General features: G+C 45.5%; 1 protein-coding gene across 5 annotated transcripts in view; it reads right to left on the minus strand.

Moving 5' to 3' along the window:
- ATR (ATR serine/threonine kinase) overlaps positions 1-22,886 on the minus strand; it is a 368,882-nt gene that overhangs the window by 22,045 nt on the left and 323,951 nt on the right. For all 5 annotated transcript variants that reach the window (XM_029617054.1, XM_029617056.1, XM_029617057.1 and 2 more), the window contains 6 exons: positions 21,866-22,098; positions 19,911-20,045; positions 17,328-17,528; positions 15,764-15,907; positions 14,846-14,996; positions 7,793-7,949 (listed from right to left, as the gene is read on the minus strand). In XM_029617054.1, coding sequence (XP_029472914.1) covers positions 7,793-7,949; positions 14,846-14,996; positions 15,764-15,907; positions 17,328-17,528; positions 19,911-20,045; positions 21,866-22,098 — 1,021 coding nt within the window. The remainder of the gene's footprint in view (positions 1-7,792; positions 7,950-14,845; positions 14,997-15,763; positions 15,908-17,327; positions 17,529-19,910; positions 20,046-21,865; positions 22,099-22,886) is intronic.

Consider the following 22,886-nt stretch of genomic DNA (forward strand, 5'->3'; position numbering starts at 1 on the left):
GACGGATTTCGCATGACTTCTTTGGAATTAGAAAATACTGAGAGTAGAACCCTTGACCCCACTGCAGTCGAGGTACCGGTTCTATGGCATAGCACACCTCCAAATCCTCCCGATTCTGCAGCTTGCACATCCAATCTGCAATGCCTTGCAAAAGTATGCAGTGACTTCCACATTGTTGCCCTACAGATCTCCTGTGGAGAAACTAAATGACTCTCCGCCCAGGATGCCGCTTGCGACCTAGTAGAGTGAGCCCGGAGTCCAACTGGGAGAGATCTACCCCGCAGCAAATAAGCCAAGCTGATAGCCTCTTTCATCCATCGAGCAATGGTAGCTTTTGAAGCCATGTGACCCCGTCGAGGACCGTTCCACAGCATAAAGAGATGGTCCAACATCCGAAACTCATTAGTAACCTCCAAATATCGCAGTAACACCCTGCAAACATCCAGTTTCCGCAATTCCCTGGACAAAGGATCCGACCAGTCTAGACCCCCAAAGGCTGGAAGCTCCACGGATTGATTGACATGAAATGAAGACACCACCTTTGGGAGAAAAGAAGGAACCGTTTGTAAAGAAACTCCTGAATCGGAGATCCTCAAAAAGGGTTCCCGGCAGGAAAGAGCTTGGAGTTCTGACATTCTACGAGCCGAAGTAATGGCGACCAAAAAAAATCACCTTCAAGGTAATATCCTTCAGTGTCACCATCTTTAAAGGTTCAAAGGCCGCAACACACAAGGCCATAAGCACCAAATTCAGACTCCAAGATGGACAAGGCTGTTTGACCGGGGGATGCAAATGCTTCGCTCCTCAAAGGAAACGCGCTACATCCGGATGCCCCACCAAAGTTCCACCTTGCACCGACCCACGCAAACAACCAAGAGCTGCTACCTGAACTCGTAAGGAACTGCATGATAAGCCCTTGGACAGACCATCTTGAAGAAAACACAGAATATCCGACACTGAAGCTCGGGTTGGTGAAACGACTCGTTCTAGACACCATGACTCAAAAACCTGCCACACTCTATCGTATGTGAGATTAGTGGATGTTTTACGTGACCGGAGGAGAGTAGAAACTACCGCAGGAGAATAACCCTTGCCACTTAGACGGTGCCGGTCAAAAGCCATGCCACTAGACAGAAGCGATCGACTTCTTCCAAACAAACGGGTCCTTGGTGAAGTACTGGAACATCTGGAAACTGTAGCGGACCTGCCTCCACTAGATTGAGAAGGTCCACAAACCAAGGGCGTCTCGGCCATTCCGGCGCTACTAAAATTACTCGCGCTGGATGATGCTCTATTCATCAGAGTACTCTGCCGATCAATGGCCAAGTCGGGAATATGTACAGAAGAACGTCGACGGGCCAGGGTAAAACCAGGGCATCTACCCCTTCCGCTCCAGTCTCTTGTCGATGAGAGTAGAACCTTGGAGCATTGGTGTTCCAAAATGTTGCCATGAGATCCATGAGGGGTCTGCCCCATGCTACGCATATGCACTGAAAGGCGTTGTCCGCCAACTCCCATTCCCTGGGATCGAGATGATGCCAGCTGAGGAAATCCGCTTGCACGTTGTCCACGCCTGTAATGTGAGACGCCGCGATGCTGACTAAGTTTTGTTCCACCCAGCTGATCAACTGACTCGCTTCCAGAGCCACAGGATGGCTCCTGGTTCCTCCTTGGCGGTTGATGTATGCCACTGTGGTCGCATTGCCCGACAAAACCTGGACAGCTCTCTCTTGCAGAAGCGGACAGAAAGCTTGTAACGCTAGCCACACTGCCCGAGTCTCCAACCGATTGATCGACCACTGAGATTCCTCGAGAGACCATAGGCCGTGTATGGATCAGCCGGAGAGACTGGCATCTGTGATGACCACTGTCCATTCGGGCACCTCCAGAGGAACTCCCCGGGATAGATTGTCTGTCATCAGCCACCACGCTAGACTGTCCCGCGCCGCTTCTGTAAGTGGCAAAGGTAGAAGGAACAGTTTGGACACCGGGTTCCAACGGGATAGTAATGCATACTGCAAGGGCCGCATATGAGAAAATGCCCAGGGCACCAGCTCTAATGTTGAAGTCATGGATCTGAAAACCTGTAGATCAGGGGTCAGGAACCTATGGCTCGGGAGCCAGATATGGCTCTTTTGATGGCTGCATCTGGCTCGCAGACAAATCTTTAATAAAAAAGTAAAAATCTAACAAAATCCCCGACCCTCCTGACGCCCCCCAAGACCTCCAAAATTAATTTACTACAACCCCCACCCTCCTGACCCCCCCAAGACCTGCCAAAAGTCCCTGGTGGTCCAGCGGGGGTCCAGGAGCAGTCTGGGAGTGATCTCCTGGACTTGGGCTGTCTGCTGCCAGTAGTCAAAATGGCACCGACGGCCCTTTGCCCTCACTATGTCACTGGGGTCGACCAATGGCAGCGGTAGCCCCTGTGACATAGTAAGGGCAAAGGGCCGTCGGCTGCCAGTAATCAAAATGGCGTCGACAGCCCTTTGCCCTTACTATGTCATAGGGGCTACTGCCGCCATTGGTTGACCCCAGTGACATAGTGAGGGCAAAGGGCCGTCGGCGCCATTTTGACTACTGGTGGCCGACAGCTCAAGTCCAGGAGATCGCTCCCGGACCCCCGCTGGACCACCAGGGACTTTTGGCAGGTCTTAGGGGGCATCAGGAGGGTGGGGGGTTTTGTTAGATTTTTACTTTTTTATTAAAGATTTGTCTGCGAGCCCTGGACCCCCGCTGGATCACCAGGGACTTTTGGCAGGTCTTAGGGGGCGTCAGAAGGGTGGGGGGCTGTAGTAAATTAATTTGGCAGGTCTTGGGGGCGTCAGGAGAGTAGGGGGTTGTGGTTAGTATGGCTCTCACAGAATTACATTTTAAAATATGTGGCGTTCATGGCTCTCTCAGCCAAAAAGGTTCCCGACCCCTGCTGTAGATAATCTCGGACCCTAGGAGTACTCTTGAGTAACAAGCCTTTCACCTGGTCCTGCAACTTGGAGATGCGCTCCTTAGTAAGAAAAACTCGTCCCTTCTGAGTATCGAACAGTGCTCCCGAATATTCCAAGGACTGAGAGGGTACGAGCTTGCTCTTTGAGAGGTTGACTACCCATCCCAGCAATTGAAGAAGCTGTAGTACTCTGTGAATCGCATCCCTGGCCAGCGCTTCCGATTTCGCTCGAATCAGCCAGTTGTTCAAGTAGAGATGGACCAGGAGACCTGCCCTCCGGAGATGGGCCGCCACCACCACCAACACCTTGGTGAATGTCCTGGGCGCGGTTGCCAGACCGAAGGGTAGAGACAGAAACTGAAAATGCTGGCCCAGAAAGCAGAATCGAAGAAACCTTTGGTGGTCCGGACGGATGCCTATGTGTAGGTAAGCTTCCGTAAGATCCAGCGACGCCAGAAATTCTCCCTTTCTTACCGAAGCAATGACCGACCGTAGAGTCTCCATGCGAAAGCGAGGAACCTTTAGACATTTGTTCACGTTCTTGAAGTCTAGAATGGAACGAAAGGAACCCTCTTTCTTTGGTACCACGAAGTAAATGGAGTAGCGACCCTTTCTTTGAGCCTATGACTCGCAACTACAGAAGCTGCTGCAACGTCTCCCGTAACGCCGCTCTCTTTGTGGCATACCCGCAGGGGGAGACGAGAAGCCAATCTCGGTGCCTCCGTGCAAAATCTAAAGCTTAGCCTTGTTTTATCATGGACAGCACCCACTGATCTGTAGTCACCTTGGCCCACTCCTCGAAAAACAGGGACTGTCTGCCCCCTACTTCCGGCACTGAGGAGTGGACTGGCATCCCTTCATTGAGAAGACTTGGACCCTGAGGAAGGCTGAGCCAAACCAGGTCTGCTGAATCTTCGGCCCCGAAATGGCTGTGACCAGGGCCGCTGCTTCGCAGGGGCCGAATGAAAGGAAGAGGTGGGCGCCTTCGTCGGCCGGTACCGCCGATTCCCTCTGAATCTGGCGTGGGACGAAAAGGAACCTCGCGAGCAAGGTCTGTCCTCCGGTAAATGATGCACCTAATTATCTCCCAGGGACTGAATCATATCTTCCAAGACTTTTCCAAAGAGCAGCTTACCCTTAAAAGGCAATGATCCCAGTTGAGCTTTAGACGACACGTCCGCCGACCAGTTTCTTAACCACAAGAGCCTCCAGGCGGAGACCGCCGACACCATGGACCTGGCGGACGTCCTTAAGAGCTCATGGAAGGCATCAGCGCAGTAAGCCACCGAGGATTCCAAACGGTTCGCCTGGGCAGCTTCCTCGTCCGAGAAGCCCGCATTGGCTTGCAATTGCTGTACCCAGCGGAGCCCCGCTCTCATAGTGAAATTACTGCAAATAGCTGCCCGAACTCCCATGGCAGAGACCTCTAAAATCCTTTTGAGCTGTACCTCCAGCTTTTTGTCCTGTAGGTCTTTGAGCGCAGTCACTCCTTTTAATGGAAATCATGGTTTTCTTGGTGACAACAGACACCGCCGCGTCTACCTTAGAAACCCGTAGCATCTCTAAGGCCTCCTCTGGCAGAGGATATTAGCTCATCCATGGCCTTACAGACTTTCAATCCGAGATCCAGGGTATCCCATTCCCGAAACAACAAATCTGTAGCCGAGAAATGAAAAGGAAAGGCTGTAGCAGGACCTCTCAGGCCCAACAATACAGGATCTATCTTACCGAGTTTGCATTCCTCAGGAGGGCTGTCGATAGTCAGCTCAGGATAGCTGGAGTAAGTGGTGCCCATTCCTCCTTACAAAAAAGGCATATCACCTTAGGGTCATCACCCTCCGCTGCCTGGGATCCCTCCTCTCTGCCTGTTGCGGGTCCGGATCCGGCTCATCCGCTCAATGCGGGATCTGGGGTTGGGAATCCGGATCTCCGAGATCTGAGTCCAGCCCAGAAGAATCCATATCCCCCTGCGAATCCCTAGTGCGGAGGGAACGCTTGGGCTTGACAGGCCCCGCACCCGTATAAGACTGTGCGCGCTTGGACGCCCGGGACATATTCCCTAGGGAGTCAGGCTTTCCCCCTTCATGCAGCTTCCCTGCTTTCTTTGCTTTAAAAGCTTTATGCAAAAAAACAATGAAGGAGGACTCAGGTGAGGTATCAGAAGTCCCCTCAGGACTGACCTCCGGGACAGGAGAAGCAGGCTGCAGTGATTCCCTGTCCTCAGGGAGCCTCGGCAGAGGAGAAATTTGAGGAGGAAAACACCCCTCCTCCATGGCTGCCTGAGTAGCGGAGTGGAACGACTGTAAAACGGCCTCTGTTCCCGTGCCTAACTGGAAAGGATCTTGTACAGGCTGAGCAGCCCCTGCTGACATCGAGGAAACTCTTGGCAACCTGTTTTTTGGCACTTTTTTTTTTTTACACCTTTTCTGCCCTGGAGGATCCCTCTTCTCCCCAGTAAACATGCTGAGCACGATCCCTCCCGGGAGAGCCGCACGTGGTCGACCGCGGCATCGGAGCAGCCAGTCAGAAATAAAACTCTCAGAAAAAAAATCAAAATTAAGCCCCCCTGAGACCTAAAAACGTGACGAAACCCCCCACCCCCCGATGAGAGAGAGGGAGGGACGGCCCGACAAAACTGAAAGCAAAAAATTCAAACTTTTTTTTTTTTTTTTTAATAAAGAGTCAATCTCTTAAATTCAACCAGACCAAAAAACTATCAACTAATCTGACTAAATCTCTCCAAAATTAAAACTCTGTCCAGACTGTAGGTTCTGCACCTCCATCATCTGCTAGAGACAGAGAAATACTGCTGGACTGTAGGTGGCACTCTCCTATATAAGGCGGAGTTTTGTGTTTCAAAAACATCTCTGTCTCTATCTGCTGGGGGGGTGGGGGCAAAATCCAGCAGTCAGGGAGCCTGAATTTTGGAACAATGAATTCATAGATGGTATTTTCTTTAAAACCGGGAAAAAGAAAATACCATGTGCTAGTCTTCATAAAATATTACAGGGTATGATAGGGAATGAAGAGTTTGAAAAATGTGAAAGTAAATGGAACAGATTTCAAGGTACAGAAGTTGGGATGTCAGAGCAAAAGGAATGCTTTAGTAACATCAAAAAGACTACAGAATTTACATGAGAGACAGTTTAAATTTCTGTGTCAGATATATATACATATCTCAACAGAGAGCAAGCAAGCATATGTAACACTAGGGTTTGTATTAAGTGTAATAAAGTGGTAGGGGATTATATTCTTGGATTTTGGGCTTGTGAACAGACCCAAAAATTTTGGTCTGAAATTCAAGAATACATCACTGACATGGGGTGGGCCTCAATCCCATTGGAACCTCGGATAGGGTTGTCTGGGATTTATGATCAGTTCCAGAATTCTATAAGTCAGGAAGGTGGTTATTTTTTGGACAAGGTCTGTTTAATTGCCCAAAAGGTAATTTTAGTTTTTTGGCTGGATGCAGAGAGACCGCATTTGAGTACGTGGAAATCTAAAATGCTGAAATTAACTTCTGAACACATGACGGCAAAGAATTTCTCAAAGAAAAAATTAGATTTGTTGATGAAAATAAAATGCGTGTTTTCTCAGGACTTTGGCCCCAGATGTTAGGAATTCAATGTATAATCTGTGACCTTACTCTGTTTGTTTGGGAGGAAGGGTTCTACCTCCTAGCTTTCCAGGGTTTTTTTTTCCAAGTCTGGTATATACCTCTATCATTTTGCAATTTCTGGTATGCATCTTAGCCAAGATACACAATAATGTTCTACTTATTACTACTTATTATTTCTTAACACAATTTCTGTTACTATAATTATCACCATTATAATTGTAACTATTATAATTTTAATAATAACCATAACTCATACAAATGTTATACACAGACCTGCTGTACTCTATAAAGGGGGAATATGGAAAGGATAGGAAGGTTTTGGAGAGAGGGGTATAGGGGTCCATGTTGTATGGAAGTGTGATTTTTGATGTTTATATTGAAAATCTTAATAAAAATGGTTATTAAAAAACAAAACAAAAACAAAACTGTTTTAAGGTTGTAAATGCTTTTGAAAATCAGAACCTGTGTGTCTTGTGTCTGTAGTTTGATTTCTATCCTTTATCTCTTTTGTTCTCAATCTTCCATCTCTAAGAACATAAGAACATGCCATACTGGGTCAGACCAAGGGTCCATCAAGCCAGACAGAGGAACCTGGGCAGTGACAGCAAAGTTCAGGGTGGCCCAGCTGTAGGGGATAGAAGTGAGCAGCTGTGACTATTTTTGGACAGATATCGCAAGGGGAAAAGGGGGAAAGACTGGTACTAGTGCCTCTATTTAGTCCTGCGGCGATGACAAAACTGTGGCTGCAGCAGGACTGACCGGGTGTCATTGGGTAGGCATGGGGTGGGTTGCTACAGTATCTCCTGGGAGGGCACTGGGTAGAAGTTCTTCTGGCCATAACTGACAAATATTTGAGGAGCTGCAGAGGCTTTTTCTTTCACTGCTAGAGGCAGGACATTTTTTTTCTCTGCCTGTCACCCCCCATATATCTGCCACCCTAGGCACAGGCCTAGTGTCCCTACTGACAAATCCAGGCCTGTCTAGGATTGTTTCAGGTGATTGCTAGTAGTCTCACAACAACTAGGCCCTACAAGAAAACCCAAACTCTCACATCTCTTCTGTGTTTACAGTGCAAAGAGAAGCTATTGCTGTCTTTTATCCCCATCAGTAACCGACAGGGGTGGCTCCATTAGAAGGCAGAAAGAAAGACTATTAATTTTGTTATCAAGAGGAAGCAGTCTTGGTCTTGTTACTATATAAATGTGATGTAACAGGGTCACTATACTGACCAAGAAGTAGGATCAGGAAATGTTCTCAGGAACCACTCATGAAAAACAGGAGGGTGCCGAGGCAGAAGCTTCTCCCTGAAAACAGACAGTTTTTCCTGTAGAGGTGTTGACTTTGGCATCATGCACTGACGAAGTTCTTTCCCACTCATGTATACTCCTGTACAACACAATACAACACAAAATACAACTCAGCAAAGCCAGAAACACAGAAAGAACTGAAAAGTAGAAATTTGCACTACATTCACCTACTGGCAAGGGTTTATCGGATCACAGACAAATCAGGACACTCATTTTCACACCACTGTTTAGTGCTCCCATTTTAGTTAGATCATGTCTTTTTAGCCCATATTAGGATATACACATACAAAAGTATCCCAAAATACTTCATCTTCACAATTAAATATGTTCAATACATATTATATAATTAAGGTAAACATATTTATTTGTTTTTTGTATACCGATATTCAACAATAGCCATCACATTGGTTCACACAGTAGATGATGACAGAAAGAGACCAACCAGCCCAGTTATTCCTGTTCACACTACAAGATAAATTCCAACTGCCAACCATAGAGCATGACCGCTTGCTATCTCTCTCCTTATCAAGGACAGTTTTATCAGACTCCATCCTATATCCCTGAGGTGCTGCCTAGAGTCTGTCAGTATTACACTGTACCCAAGCAGGAAAATGAAACCATAACTTCCACATAAACAACCTCCCCCCCGAAGAGCAAAGGAAATGAAAAACCTGTAACTGAATGAACCAAATCATGCCCAAAAACTCTTTCCCTGAAAAGGGGGGCATTAAGTAAACTTGCTGAAAGATTGCTAACTACCGGCCGAGCTGACTCGCCATTTCCCCATGGGTGGGACTCTGGACTGATCCGTGGTACTACAGGAACAAAAATTAGCAGGTAAGAACCAATTTTCCTTTCCTTTCCCTGTACATACCCGGATCAGTCCAGACTCCTGGGATGTACCAAAGCTTCCCTAACCAGGATGGGATTGAGAGAGTCCCCCTCGGAGAACACTGGCCCCAATGGAACCGGGTTCTGGTGCCCAGACATCTACATGATAATGCCTTGCAAAAGTATGTGTAGATTTCCAGGTAGCCGCCATACAAATCTCTTGCGGCGACACCTGTTGACATTCCGCCCACGAGGCCCTGCACAAGGTATGCCGAAACAATAGCTTCCTTTAACCAGCGTGCGATAGTGGCCTTTGAAGCTTTATGACCCCCTCCTGGGTCCACTCTATAGGACAAACAGATGGTCCGAGAGACAGAAACTATTCGTAACCTCCAGGTAACGCAACAACACCCTCTTTACATCCAACGTCCGTAAATCCCTAGACTCTGGAGTAGAAGAATCCAGGCCAGCGAAGGAAGGGAGCTCCACTGACTGATTCAAATGAAAGGAGGACACCACTTTCGGGAGAAAGGAGAGTACTGTTCTTAAGGAAACTCCTGCTTCAGAAATCCGTAAGAAAGGCTCCCTGCAAGATAAGGCTTGAATCTTGGAAACCCACCTTGCTGATGAAATAGCCACCAGAAAAATGACATTCAACGTCAAATCCTTTACTGTTGCTCGTTTCAGTGGCTCAATAGGAGCATTACAAAGGGCATGGAGAACCAAATTCAGCTTCCACGAGGGACAGGGGTTCCAGACCGGAGGACGCAAATGTTTAGCCCTTCTCAGAAAACGAGCCACATCTGGATGAGAGGCTAGCGCAACCTCCTGCACCTTACCCCGAAAACAGCCAAGTGCCGCCATCTGGACTTGTAGGGAATTAAATGCCAAGCCCTTGGTCAACCCTGCCTGTGAAAAATCCAGAACATCCAGAATTAAAGCCCTGGATGGCTGCACTTCGTGGTCTAGACAGCAGGACTCAAACACTCCCCAAACTCTAACGTATGCCATGGAGGTAGAAGTTTTATGGGAATGCAAGAGCGTGGCAATAACCGCATTTGAGTAACCTTTACTCTTTAATCGCTGCCTTTCAAAAGCCATGCCGCTAGACAAAAGAGATCTACCTCTCCGAAACAGTCGGGGCCCTGAGCAGGAGATTCGGAGACAGTCAAAATCTCAGCAGACTGTCTACTACTAGATTCAGAAGATCTGCAAACCATAGACGCCTCGGCCACTCCAGAGCCATGAGCATCACCTTGCCTGGATGAACTTTGATTCGGCGCAGCACTTTTCTGATCAACAGCCACGGTGGCTATTTTGGTCCTTCCCTTGGCCAGGGAAGGACCAAAATATCTACTCCCTCCGCAGACTGAAAAATTGAGGCACCTTGGCATTGTGGTACATCGCCATGAGATCCATGGAGGGCATGGTCCAGCGGTTGCACAGAAGATGAAAGGCCTCAGAGAGCTCCCACTCCCCCGGGTCCAACTGGTGACTGCTTAGAAAATCAGCTTGCACATTGTCCACCCCGGCAATGTGAGAGGCCACAATCTTGTAGAGGTGTTGCTCTGCCCAACTGATTAACAGCTGAGCTTCCGCCACCACAGGACGACGCCTGGTTCTTCCCTGCCGACTGATGTAAGCCACCGTCGTCGCATTGTCAGAGAGTACCCTCACTGACCGTCCCTCTACTAAGGGAAGGAGGGCCTGTCGTGCCAACCGAACTGCCCTGGTTTCCAACCGATTGATCGACCAGGAGGATTCTGTCCTTGTCCATTGGCCTTGCACCGCTGACCCTTGACAAACAGCTCCCCACACGGAGAGGCTGGCATCGGTGGTCACCACTATCCAGGAGGGAATTTCCAAATCCACCCCCTGATGCAAATTGTCCGGATAAAGCCACCAAAGAAGACTGGAATGCACTGAGTCTGTAAGAGGTAAAAGAAAATGAAACTGCTCGGAGAGCGGATTCCACAGGAGAGCAAGGCTGACTGAAGAGGATGCATATGCGCAAAGGCCCATGGTACCAGGTCGAGAGCGGAAGCCATCGAACCCAGGACCTGTAAATAATCCCAGACCCTGGGACAAGGCTTGGACTGCAAGGACTCCACCTGAGCGAGAAGCTTGGATAGTCTCTCTTCAGTAAGAAAAACCTTGCCCAAGATCATGTCGAACCGAGCACCCAGAAACTCCAAGGACTGGGAAGGAACCAGATGACTCTTGTCGGGATTGACCACCCAACCTAACGAGCTCAACCTCTGTAGCACCCTCTGAACCGCTGTCCTGCAAAGTCTTCCGATTTCGCTCGAATCAGCCAATCGTCCAGGTAGGGATGCACCAGTATACCCTCCCTTCGCAGGGCCGCTGCCAAAACAACCATTACCTCGGTGAACACCCTGGGTGCCGTCGCCAGACCAAACGGCAGAGTGCAAAATTGAAAATGATGTCTGAGGATTGCGAACCGTAGATACTTCTGATGATCCGGGCGGATGGGTGTGTGCAAGTAAGCTTCTGTCAGATCCAGTGATGCCAGAAATTCTCCTTTGTGCACGGACGCTATATTACTGAGCGCATAGTTTCCATTCGAAACGAGGCACCTTTAGAGTCCGATTGACCCTCTTTAAGTCGAGGATGGGACGAAAAGTGCCCTCCTTTTTGGGCACCACGAAATAGATGGAGTAACACCCTCGCTCGAGTTCTCCTGTGGGTACCGGAACTATGGCGCCCAGGGCCTGTAAACACTGTAGAGTGTATTGCACCGCCCGATGTTTTGGTGGTAAGAGCATGGGGACACCATGTAGCGCTCATGAATCGGAAGCAAAATCTAAAGCATAGCCGTTGTTCTATTATATTTAGGACCCATTGATCTGAGGTCAAGGTGGTCCACTTCTCTAGAAAAAGGGACAGAGGAGAGGAACAGAGGAGTGAACCGGCGTCGCTTCATTGTATGGATTTGGTTCCCCCTTGAGACTGAGGGGCTCAGTCTCAAGGGGGAACCACGAATCCATGGTTCCACGTGGAATCCATGGTTCCACGTGGAATCCGTGGTTCCACGAATTCTGGCGACCAGGCCCCTGCCAAAAAGACGATCCAGAGGAACGTGAGGAGCAAAAACGACGATTTCCCTGAAATCTTGCCCGCTGAGGAAAGGAGCCTCTTGTTCTGGGCCTGTCTTCCGGTAGCTTATGGACTTTTTTCTCCCCCAAAGACTTTATTATGTCCTCTAAGTGTTGGCCGAAAAGCAGTCTCCTCTTGAAGTGCAAGGAACCCAGTTGAGCCTTGGATGAAAAATCCACAGACCAGTTCCGAAGCAGGAGGAGCCGGCGGGCTGAGACAGCCGAGACCATAGTCCTGCCCGAAGGCCGTAAAAGATCATACAGTGCGTCCACAATGTAAGCCACCGCGGCCTCCAGCTGACTGGCTTGCTGTGCCCAAGTGTCCGAAAGGGATAAAGCTGCTTGCTAATCCTGCACCCAGCGGAGACTGGCCCTCAGCGCGAAACTGTTGCACATGGCAGCCTGGACTCCTAGAGCTGAAACTTCAAAGATCTTTTTAAGTGGTAACTCCAACTTGCGATCCTGCAAGTCTTTCAGGGCCGTGGCTCCCGTCACCGGGATGGTGGTCTTCTTCGTCACCGCTGACACTGTGGCATCCACCTTGGGTACCTTGAGGAGGTATGTCCTCTGGAAGCAGGTACAATTTTTGTCCATAGCTCAACTTACCTTCAAACCCAGGTCGGGAGTGTCCCACTCCCTAAAGAAAAGGTCAGTAGCTGACATATGAAATGGAAATGATCAAGCCGGACCTCTGAACCCCACCATAACCGGATCCATAGCGCCAAAGCGTGAATCCTCCTGAGGGACCTCAATCCCTAGTTCCTCCAGGATAACAGGGATAAGTGGCCCTAATTAGTCCTTCCTGAATAAACGGACTACCTTGGGGTCATCACCTTCCACCAGAGGCGTGCCCACTTGCTTGGCAGGCTGAAGCTGATTATCTGGATCCACATCCGGCCCCTGATCAGGAGCCTGTGGAGGAGATTCCCCCTCATCTGAATGGTCCGAGGATAAGCTGTCCACCGGCAGGAAAAGGACCGAAGAGGGCGTTTGTCCTTAGGGGCTCCTACCTCGTTCAGTGACTTGGCACGCTTTCGGGTCGAGGAGGACCCTTTTCCCACCTCTGACGTTGGTGCCTTACGAGGTACTTTTGTACCTTGTCTCTTCGCAGACTTGCGGGCCTTAAAGGCCTTGTGTAGTAATAATACAAAATCTGTGGTGAATGAAGAGGAGGACCCATCCGAGTCCTCTCCGGGGCTGACCTCTGAGGAATGATCAACATCCCCCTCAAAATCAGCCCCTGCAGGGGCACTAGGCAGTGGTGACAAAGATGGTGGGGAGATCCCTGAATCCCTGCATCCAGGGATCCCCTGATCCCTGAATGCCTGCAAGAGTTCAGTGCCCAGTGCACCTTCTCCCTCTCTGCCCTTGTACCGTTCCTGCACTGAGGAGAAACGGATCCTAGGGCTGGCATGGCAAAACGGGCCTCCCAGAAACCCGGCGCGATTTTGACCCGCTGCTGCGTGATTTTTCCGGTGCCACTGCCCCCGAGGACCCTTCTCCCCCCGATAAGCACCCCATGCAAACGCCGGCTCTGGACAGCCATGCGCACGTGCTGCCACACGCGGAAGAGGCCGCACCAAGCGGCATGATCAGCATCCTAAATTTAGAATGGGCTGCAGAGGAAAGCGGTGAGAGGAAAAATAAAAACGATCGGGAGCTGTCCGCGGTCGGCCAGTGATTCGTCAGCGAAAGGGAAGTAACTCCGAAGAGAAAGCTAGGCCGGTCGAGCAGGGAAAATTTAAAGAAACAATACCTTTTTTACTTTACGGAAGGTCCTCCTGAGGGTGAGTGACCCGGGCTCCCCGGTATCACCCTCCGTCGTGGGCAGTCACAGGGTTCTCAACCCTCTGCTCCGGAGCCTCTACTACCAGGGTGGATGGCCCCACCAGGACCTGGCAACCCCCTGGGAGGCTGAAAGGTATCTGATCTAATGAATTCTTTTTTTTTAACTGTTTGGGACATTTCAGAAATCAAAGTCCAAATCTAACTCCTAACTCTAGCTACCACACTAAAGGGTTACATCTCCACCATCTGCTGGAGACAGAGAAATACTGACAGACTCTAGGTGGCACCTCAGGGGTATAGGACGGAGTCAGTTAAAACTTCTCTGACTCCGTCTGCTGGAGGGGAGGCAAAACCCAGGAGTCTGGACTGATCCGGGTACTACAGGGAACTCCTAATACCAGCATGGCCACTGCCAGGTCATCCAGTCTCTTAGGTGCTTTATAGCTACCGGAAGGACTTGGCTACGTAAGCATATGTGTTTCTGTTAGCCCTCCAATTATTACTATACTTATAGCCAGACAGTCAGACCCCGCTGCTAGACAAATTCTATCCCTGCAGCCTGCAAACCCAGCTGTATAGTTGTATTTCTGCTAAACCCCTAACATTTTAGATTACCCCACTTTGTCATTTTTTTCCAGCAGCTCCAAAATTAGTTGTTGAATTGTTAGAGTATGGCAGGAGCAGTGCCACCAGTCATGTGTTTCCTTCCTTTTCATGTTGCTTCCCCTTCTATTTCCCCCTTCCGTGGTTGAGAACTGAGGAAGACGTTTCCTCGGGACCCTTGCTGCGCCTGTCCTATCCAGCCGGCAGGAGTTCAGTGACCAGTGCACCTTCTCCCTCTCTGCCCTTGCACCACTCTTGGCTCCTGCCAGCAAACCACTTTTAAATACAGCCTCAGATCTGGGTCTCCTATGTATTGGATTGCCAACGAGGCCTGTGTCTTTAATAATAATAGTAGGGGTGGAGGACTAGCCTAGAGGTTAGAATAGTCAGCTGAGAACCAGAGAAGTTAGGATTCAAATCCTGCTTCTCCAAACTGATATTCTTTGTGACCTTGGGCAAGTCACTTCCCCCTCCATTGCTTCAGGTACAAACTTAGATTGTGAGCTCTCTGGGAACAGAGAAATGCCCACTGTACCTAAATTTTAACTCACCTTGCATGAAAAAAAAGGTTTGAGCTAAAAATAAATATTTTAAAATGGTTGCGGTACAATTAAATACAGAATGTGTGCATTCTTACCTTTGTCCTTGTATAGTTTATTTAGTATAGGTCTTAAGCCAGCAGTATTATTCACCCATTCAATTATACCGCATTCATCATTCAATGGAATTACTGAATAGGTTCGGATATGGAGTTCCCGCCTACGGGATTCTGCATCCTTCCGCAAACACTGCAGATGAAAAAAAAAAGAAAATCACCACCAACAAATATAGCAAGTATATTCAAAATGGTATCACTCTCAAGAGTTTACATTTTGACTACCAACATGTCAGTGCTACCTAGGACAGAGTGCAATTTAACCTGTCCCCAGGAGCAACTCTCTAAGCAGAGCAGCAGCAGCAGTTTTGGTTGGTGGGTGCATAACGCACTTCCAGCCATGAAAGAACAACTCAGCATGAACAAAGAAAACGCTCCAATTCCTTTGCTCCTCACGTGAGCAGTTTACTAGTAGTTTGCAGCATTTTCAAAGCAGATCATAAGCTAAAAATTCAGACCTGGCTCAAGTTTCAAATTTCACCCCATGTGATTGAAAATCTCAGCTCCTAAAACCTGAAGCTAAACTTTCCTGCTGATTACATGGCACTATTTGAATACTTACTCAACAGCATAGTTAAAAGGTAGCTCTGTTGTATTCTGAAGGACCATATCAAAATTTAGGAAAGCACAAGAGGTATTTGTCATTTATTAGGTTTTGCTCCACAGCAAGTATCAGCAGTGAACATCAATAGTGTAAGGGGGGTCTGGCAAGTCAATCTCTCATCCCTTGCTCAGAAGTCAAACAAATTCCAAGATTTTCTTTGTATAACATATCAACTTCAATATAACACACTTATTGCATTGTAGTAAATTTAAAAAAAAGAATTAAACTTGCATTCTGCTGTATACAATTTAAACCTTTTCTGGACTAAAGAATATCCATTTTAATCATTCTCACACCTTATTAATCAAGGAATTAAACTCCATGAGCCTGCAGTCTTTCCGCAGGTCATCTTTTGGTTTACACATCATAATGTACGATTTTCCATCTGTCCCCTTTAAAGAAATCTTTTTGGGTTTCTGAAGAGATGCCAGGATCTCCACCTGCATGAAAGACAGCAAAAAATGCAATTACAGCTCAAGTTATGGATCTCAAGTTAACACTGGCTTAAGAGAAAGGTCCGTAAGAAAGTCCATGGTGCTGATGATCATACATAGCTCTACAGAATCATGCAATTACAGTCATAAGTGACTGCCAGTGGCCAAAGAAAGAAATTCTCATTTTTCCAATCACCATTTCTTTCTAGGATCTCAATTTAATCATCAATTCTTTTTCTTCTGCAAGCAAATATATCCAGGACAACAGCAGCTCTCCCCCAAAGAATATGAGGGTCAATTCTCAAAGGATTTTGGCATTAGGCTCCTAGTAAATTTTGAAAATGTACTAGGGCTAAGGTCCGAAATTTAGGTTCCTGCTTTCATTAGGCATCTAAATTCAAGAGCCTAAAAAGCAGATGGCTACAGGTGCTGAATTAGGGAAGGGGAAAAAAAAAGTTAGGAGTTCAGCACTGATTTTCAGAACTAGGCCCCTCCCTTACGTAGGTGCCTAAATCTAGAAAGATGAATAGCTTCATTTTAGTGTAGAAACAGTAAAGCAGAAGGCAATAACGGAGGGAGACGAGAAGAATATAGGAATGGCAGAAAGGGGGGCATAAAAAATTATGCTTGAGAAGTCACAGTGAAATGATCATATTGAATCTGAAGGACACGATCCCTTGACACAGAACTTTTGAAAAAGGCCCGTGTCAGGCAGTAGCATCAGTGGCTCTAAGTTGAGTTATAGCTTTAAATGCATAAGACTGAAAAATAAAATTTTTAAAAATCATGATTATAGAATTTGATGTAGATCTAGGATTTAAAATACCCTGAACTGTCACCGATTTTTAGTGTCAGGTTCCAGTAATAACAGTCCTCTAATTTTTAAAATAAATATTGAATGCATTTGTACAATGGTGCGCAAGGATGTGGTTTTGGCCTTTAAGGGAGAATTTTTTTTTTGTTTGCTTATATATTCCTCCCCTTTGGTGTACTTGCTGGAGGGGCAACAGGTAAAGAGGATCATGTTGGGACAGGGGCAAGGGCAGAGTGAAAGAAAACCATGCAAAATTGGATTAGGTATGCTGTGAGAATCGAGCAAACTGTAAAGAGCACCCAGAAATTAAAGTCTCAGAAGCACTGCTCTAGAAGATTTAAGCACAACTCTGAGCCTCTCTCCCTTTCCCTATACATTTCATGGTAAAGTCAATGCTTTGGTATGATCCACATACAATAATTTGTTTTATTTACTATTTCGTATATTGATGCTTGAATATAAAGTTACAAAAAATGATTTGTGATTACTATTTCTTCTTTATGTATAAATGCCATTTTCAAGTTATAAAGGAAATGCAAGAAGATGGATTGTGTTTAAATGCATGCTTGATAATCAAACTTTTGCTATTCACATCCATAATTTGAGGTTTACCGTATCGTCAAAGCCAGCAATGTAAGCCCAGTGCCCAGGGAATGGGTCATGGTGAGCATGTGTTCCTGGCGTGGATGGAAGAGTAGGAATCATCACGGACTGTAAAGGAATAAGGATCTCGCTGAACGTGACCTCTTCCACCAGCCTCTTCAGCATCTTAAAGTGAACATTCATGCTTAGTGTGCTGCTGTTTCCGTCTACCTGGACAAACCAGAGAGAGCAAGCACTCTCTTTAGAATATTGTTAGGTACGAATATCATCAGAAGAATAGACAAAATGTACAGCATTACTTGCTAGAAGAAAACAATTCATATTTATTCATATCGGCAGTAAAAACTACACAGATGCTCAAAATGGACATTTCAAAATCACTTCTTCCAAGGATCAGGGACATATTTATATACATGCTCATTCTTGGAACTCCACAGCACCCCAAAAATGAATTATTTTTTTAAAATGTATATAGATAGACACTCAAACAATCTAGCTGGCCAAAACAATATATCATACATTTATCAAATAGCTTGAATGAATGTAAAAGTTCAACAGTAGATTTCTATTATTTTAAGTGTATCAGGTGTCCTGGACAATAGATGCCTCAGGGAAGTGCATTAACAGAGGTGACTTGACAGCTGGCTATGCTGAACTGCTCCCTAATAGGTGTATGGCACTCTATGCTTTCATGCACATTAAAAAAAAATCTTATTACATTCAACTTCTTGCTCCTAAGCCCAAATTTATGCTATGACACCGCTGCCAAACATATCTGCCTCTCATGAGACAGGTCTGGCACTGAAGAGTTTTATAAGGTATCAGAATTTTTGGGATCCCTCACACACACACACCACCTCAGTCCTCCTGGGTGTGCGCCTTGCCCTCTCCCCCATCCCCTGCACCAGGCTGCGGCAGCACAGGGCGAGAATCGGAGCATACGCTCTCAGCTGCGTGGCAGCTCCCTCTTCTGCATGTTTGTTTTTTTTAAACACGAAGTGCACAGGAAATGGAGCGGATCAAAGCTGACCTCTGTTTCCATGCTGCCATTGATCTTCTCACGGTTTCTCTCACAATCTGAGGTACGACAGGAAAGAGGATCATGGGGGGGGGGGGGGGGGGGGGGGGAAAGAAAAACTGGCCCCCAACCGCCAACATTTTTTTGTAAAGAACACAAATGTATGTGAGGTGAAACTTTGTAAAACTTCTTTATAATCTGCAGCAGATTGCAGAGGGCATTTTTTCTTTTCTCAGAGATGAATTGAATACATACTAATTTTGCTGATCTGTAATCCTGTGATGCTTCAGTCTGGAAGATTAAGGTTTCTTATTGCTCGTCCAGTTTACCGGGGCCAAGAAAACACATTCAACCTATATTATCTTTTGTCCCATGCATTATGTTCCAGAGTCTTTTAAAAGCAACATTTCAGCACAGGAGACTCCAAAGTCAGCTCTGTGAAATGCTTAATCAGGCCTGCACTGTGCTAAACAAAAGCAACGGACTGAAGAAACAGCAAGGGAGGCTATCTAACAAAGCCGTGGAGGCGACAATACGAAATTAGAAGCCAAATGTCCGATCTGGATTCTTTATTGGACAGAAACACAAAATTTTCAAATAAACCCGACTCAGGCCGAGTTTCGCCCTCTTACAATGGGGCTGCGTCAGGGGCGACAACATACAACAAATGAGACATACTGATAAATAAATAAAAATCATAGAAACATAATCGAGATAAACATAAACATATATATATGTGGTGTAACATACAAAACTGAAAAGAGATATTAACTGTCTATTTGGTGAAGTATTAATCATTGACATAAAAAATGTATTGCTTAACTCTATATATTTGTTGAAATATTATTGACATTAAAAATGTATTGCCTTTACCTCAGCTTTATCGTTTTGGGGTTTCTGAGTATCGGGTTTCAAATTATGCATATATAATCAAATGGTCTGTGATGTATTGAATAGAATCAGAGTGTTAATAAAATGTACATTAATACTTCACCAAACAGACAGTTAATATCACTTTTCAGTTTTGTATGTTACACCACATATATATATGTTACCATTTTATATGTTTATCTCGATTATGTTTTTATGATTTTTATTTATTTATCAGTATGTCTCATTTGTTGTATGTTGTAGCCCCTGACGTAGCCCCATTGTAAGAGGGCAAAACTCGGCCTGAATCGGGCTTGTTTGAAAATTTTGTCTCTGTCCAATAAAGAATCCAGATCGGACATTTGGCTTCTAATTTCGTATTGTCACCTAAACAAAAGCAACTACACATCACAGGAGAAAATTAAGTTGAAGGCCCCTGCTAAGCTTCTCAAAGATGGGCCAAGACTGTTGCACCTGCCAACAAACTCCGGCAAGTTGTATCTATTTATGCTTTTATGCTATCGTTGCCTCGGTGTACGGAAATGCCTCCCCAGTCGTCGATGGCCATTTTGAACAGCTACATTAAAACAGGAAATCCTGCTTACAAATGTTATTTGTAGAAGGGAGCAAGGCAATTTTAATCTGGTTAAAGTCTGCACATCATGCATTAAATGCCTTCTTTTCAATGTCAATCCAGCACATACCGGTTTGTTGCAAAGCTCAAGAAGTTTGTCAGTTAGGCGAGTTGCATCACCAATAAATTTCCCTAAAGATTGCTTCATTTGGATGGCTTTGTTGAGGATTTCCTTGCACCTATTCACACGCATTGGGTAAGAGGACTTCAAAATAAAAGAAATAAAAAAAAAACATTAAAATGAAAGCTTACTAGACCTGCAAACTTAAGCATTTAGTGTAAGAGATTTTGACAAAAAAAAAACAAGTTTTACTGTACAAGATTTAATAAAATTAAATGAAACATGCCAGGGTTTATATTTGTTAAAACATTTACTACATTTCTACTAGAGAGCTGTAAACCCAAGACCAGCTACAGCAGTAACAGCTTGTTACTTAATGCAAACTTTGAACCTTGTCCTACCCTCCACATAAAACCTGAACCGTAAACCATTAAATAGCCATATTTTCTATATACAATATTTACAGCCACTTTTAATGGCAGAAAAGAAGGCCTCAACACAAATCCATGGGTGACAGCAGAGTGGAAACAGGAGCTTGCATATCTGTACTACAAATAGCAGATAAGAGCCAAAATACAAAGCCTCTGCTTTAGGCAGCTTCATTGTCTTTCAGGCTCATTTCCTTCTGGTCCATCAAGTTATAGTTGGGTTTAACTGGTGTTATTGATGTTGATTAGAATTAAACAGATACCACCCAGGCTTGCTGATTCCAAACTTGTCATAAAACAGGCTCTCATCATTTCCTGTGTTTATAAAGCCTTTTCCTGTTATTTTCACACTATCTGGTTTTCTTAGTGAATAAGAAGTTTAGTCTTACCTGATAATTTCCTTTCCTTCAATCCTGCTACACCAGTCTACCCATGTGGGTAGACTAAGGAAAAGGAGATTATCAGTGCTCTGGCATGGAAGTGTGTGAGCAACCGATTCCGGGCACTGCACTGATGGTGCATCAGCAAAACTGATCACCCAGGCTCATGCTCAGCCTCTCTCCAAAGGAGACGCAGTACCAGATCAATCTAACAAGTAGGAGGGGAGACAGAATTTCCTGGAACTCCTGCTTGGGTAGGAATGCAGCGAGTCCTCAAACCAGAAGCCTACAAGAACCACACATAAACTGCACACTGACAATCTGAACAGGCACCTGACAAGGACAAGTTAAGGAAAGGACACTGGAATATGCTGAAAGTGCAGCATTATTTATTAATTGGAAGCCTCTGTCAGCTGCACAGTGCACTAGGCCAAAAATGCAGCTGACAGAGAAGTACAAGAAACAGAAAGAAAAAATAAATTGTTGCTTTAGCTCCAGAACTGTTACAGCATTAGCTGTGAGGAGAGCAAAGCTGAACCCGTGACCACACAGCTCTGCGGAAAAAGAAAGACTGAGGTGGCTACAGCTACACATGCTCAGTAAAGCATGCTGAAAGCTCTAGAATCTTTGAGATCAAAGTTCCCTGCCGGTCCCAAATTGTGGAACTCTATGCCCATGGAATTAAGGTTGCAAAGTGACTTTCCCGTTTTTTAAAAAAGGACTGAAGACCTGGCTTTTCAATGCTTAACCAAGGCAGTTTCTTTTATTCTAGCTAGCATGATGTTTTTGGAATCTGGATTATTGAATGAGGCATATTTCTTCCTCTTTTATTCTTTTACTTTTTATTTGTAATTCATTTTATTCTAATTATATTTTATGGCTGCATTTTACATATTTTATTATTGTATTGTTTGTTTTTACTGTTTGTTTAGAATTTGAATTTTATGTTAGTTTGTCTGTGTTTTTATTTATACACTGTAAACTGCTGTGATTGATTCAGAACAATGGTATATAAATATTACAAATAAATAAATATTACAAATAAATGTCACACATGTGAGGACTGCCTTCCTGCTTGTCCTCAGAGAAACACAGATACCTTGCATGTATTGTACCGCTCTCAGAATGCTTTCACAAGCTTAAGTTAGCAAATTACCTTAGACACAGCTGTCATCATCCACATTGCCTGCTGAGGATAGGTCAGAAATACTTTAGCAATCATCTCCATCAACACACCAAACACATCATCATGGGAGTGACAGATGCGGGAGATCAGCTGGGAGAAGGCAGTCAAAAACTGATAGGGTGCCAAATGATTGGTATGATCAGTGATTGTTTTGTTTATTTTTGCCAAATCTGTTCTCATCTGTACTCGGTCAGCACGGCCAGCTGAAAAATAATGAACAGCAAATTCAGATTGCTCTCTCTCTCACTGAGTCAAATTCCACTCTCACCCCTGATCGTAAAGCCATTCCAAAAATGAGTAGGAGCATTCCTGTGGCAAAATCTGCTAAGAGAACATCAAGGATGAACAAGTTAATGTAAATCGGTTATTTACTTTCTCAGATAATAGAAGGACCAGGGGGCACTCAATGAAGTTAGCAAGTAGCTCATTTAAAACAAATCAAAGAAAATTATTTTTCACTCAATTAAGCTCTGGGATTCATTGCCAGAGGGTGTGGTTAAGGCAGTTAGCATAGCTGGGTTTAAAAAAAAGGTTTGTACAAGTTCCTGGAGGAGAAGTCTATAAACTACTATTAATCAAGATGACTTAGGGAATAACTACTGCTATTACTGGCATCAGTAGCATGGGATCTATTTAGTGTTTGTGTACTTGCCAGGTACTTGTGACTTGGATTGGTTACTTATGGAAACAGGATGCTGGGCTTGATGGTCTGTCTCAGTTTGGCAACTTCTTATGTTCTTAGGTTAACCTTTTTGTGGTGAAACATTGTGGCTTGATGAATCTAGGTCTTAGACTGTGAGCCTTCTAGGGACAGGAAAATAACCTACAGTATCTGAACATAATCTGCTTTGACGTGGCTAAAAGGCGGAATATAAAAATAAATGTAATAAATGGCTTTTGACTATTGATCTCATGTTTACATGTACTTTCAATGTCTTATCAAGCAGCAACAAAATATCTAGAGAAATGGGACAACAAGGAGGTAACTTTC

Source organism: Rhinatrema bivittatum, chromosome 9 (assembly GCF_901001135.1).
Source record: "Rhinatrema bivittatum chromosome 9, aRhiBiv1.1, whole genome shotgun sequence".
Taxonomy (NCBI): Eukaryota; Metazoa; Chordata; class Amphibia; order Gymnophiona; family Rhinatrematidae; genus Rhinatrema; species Rhinatrema bivittatum.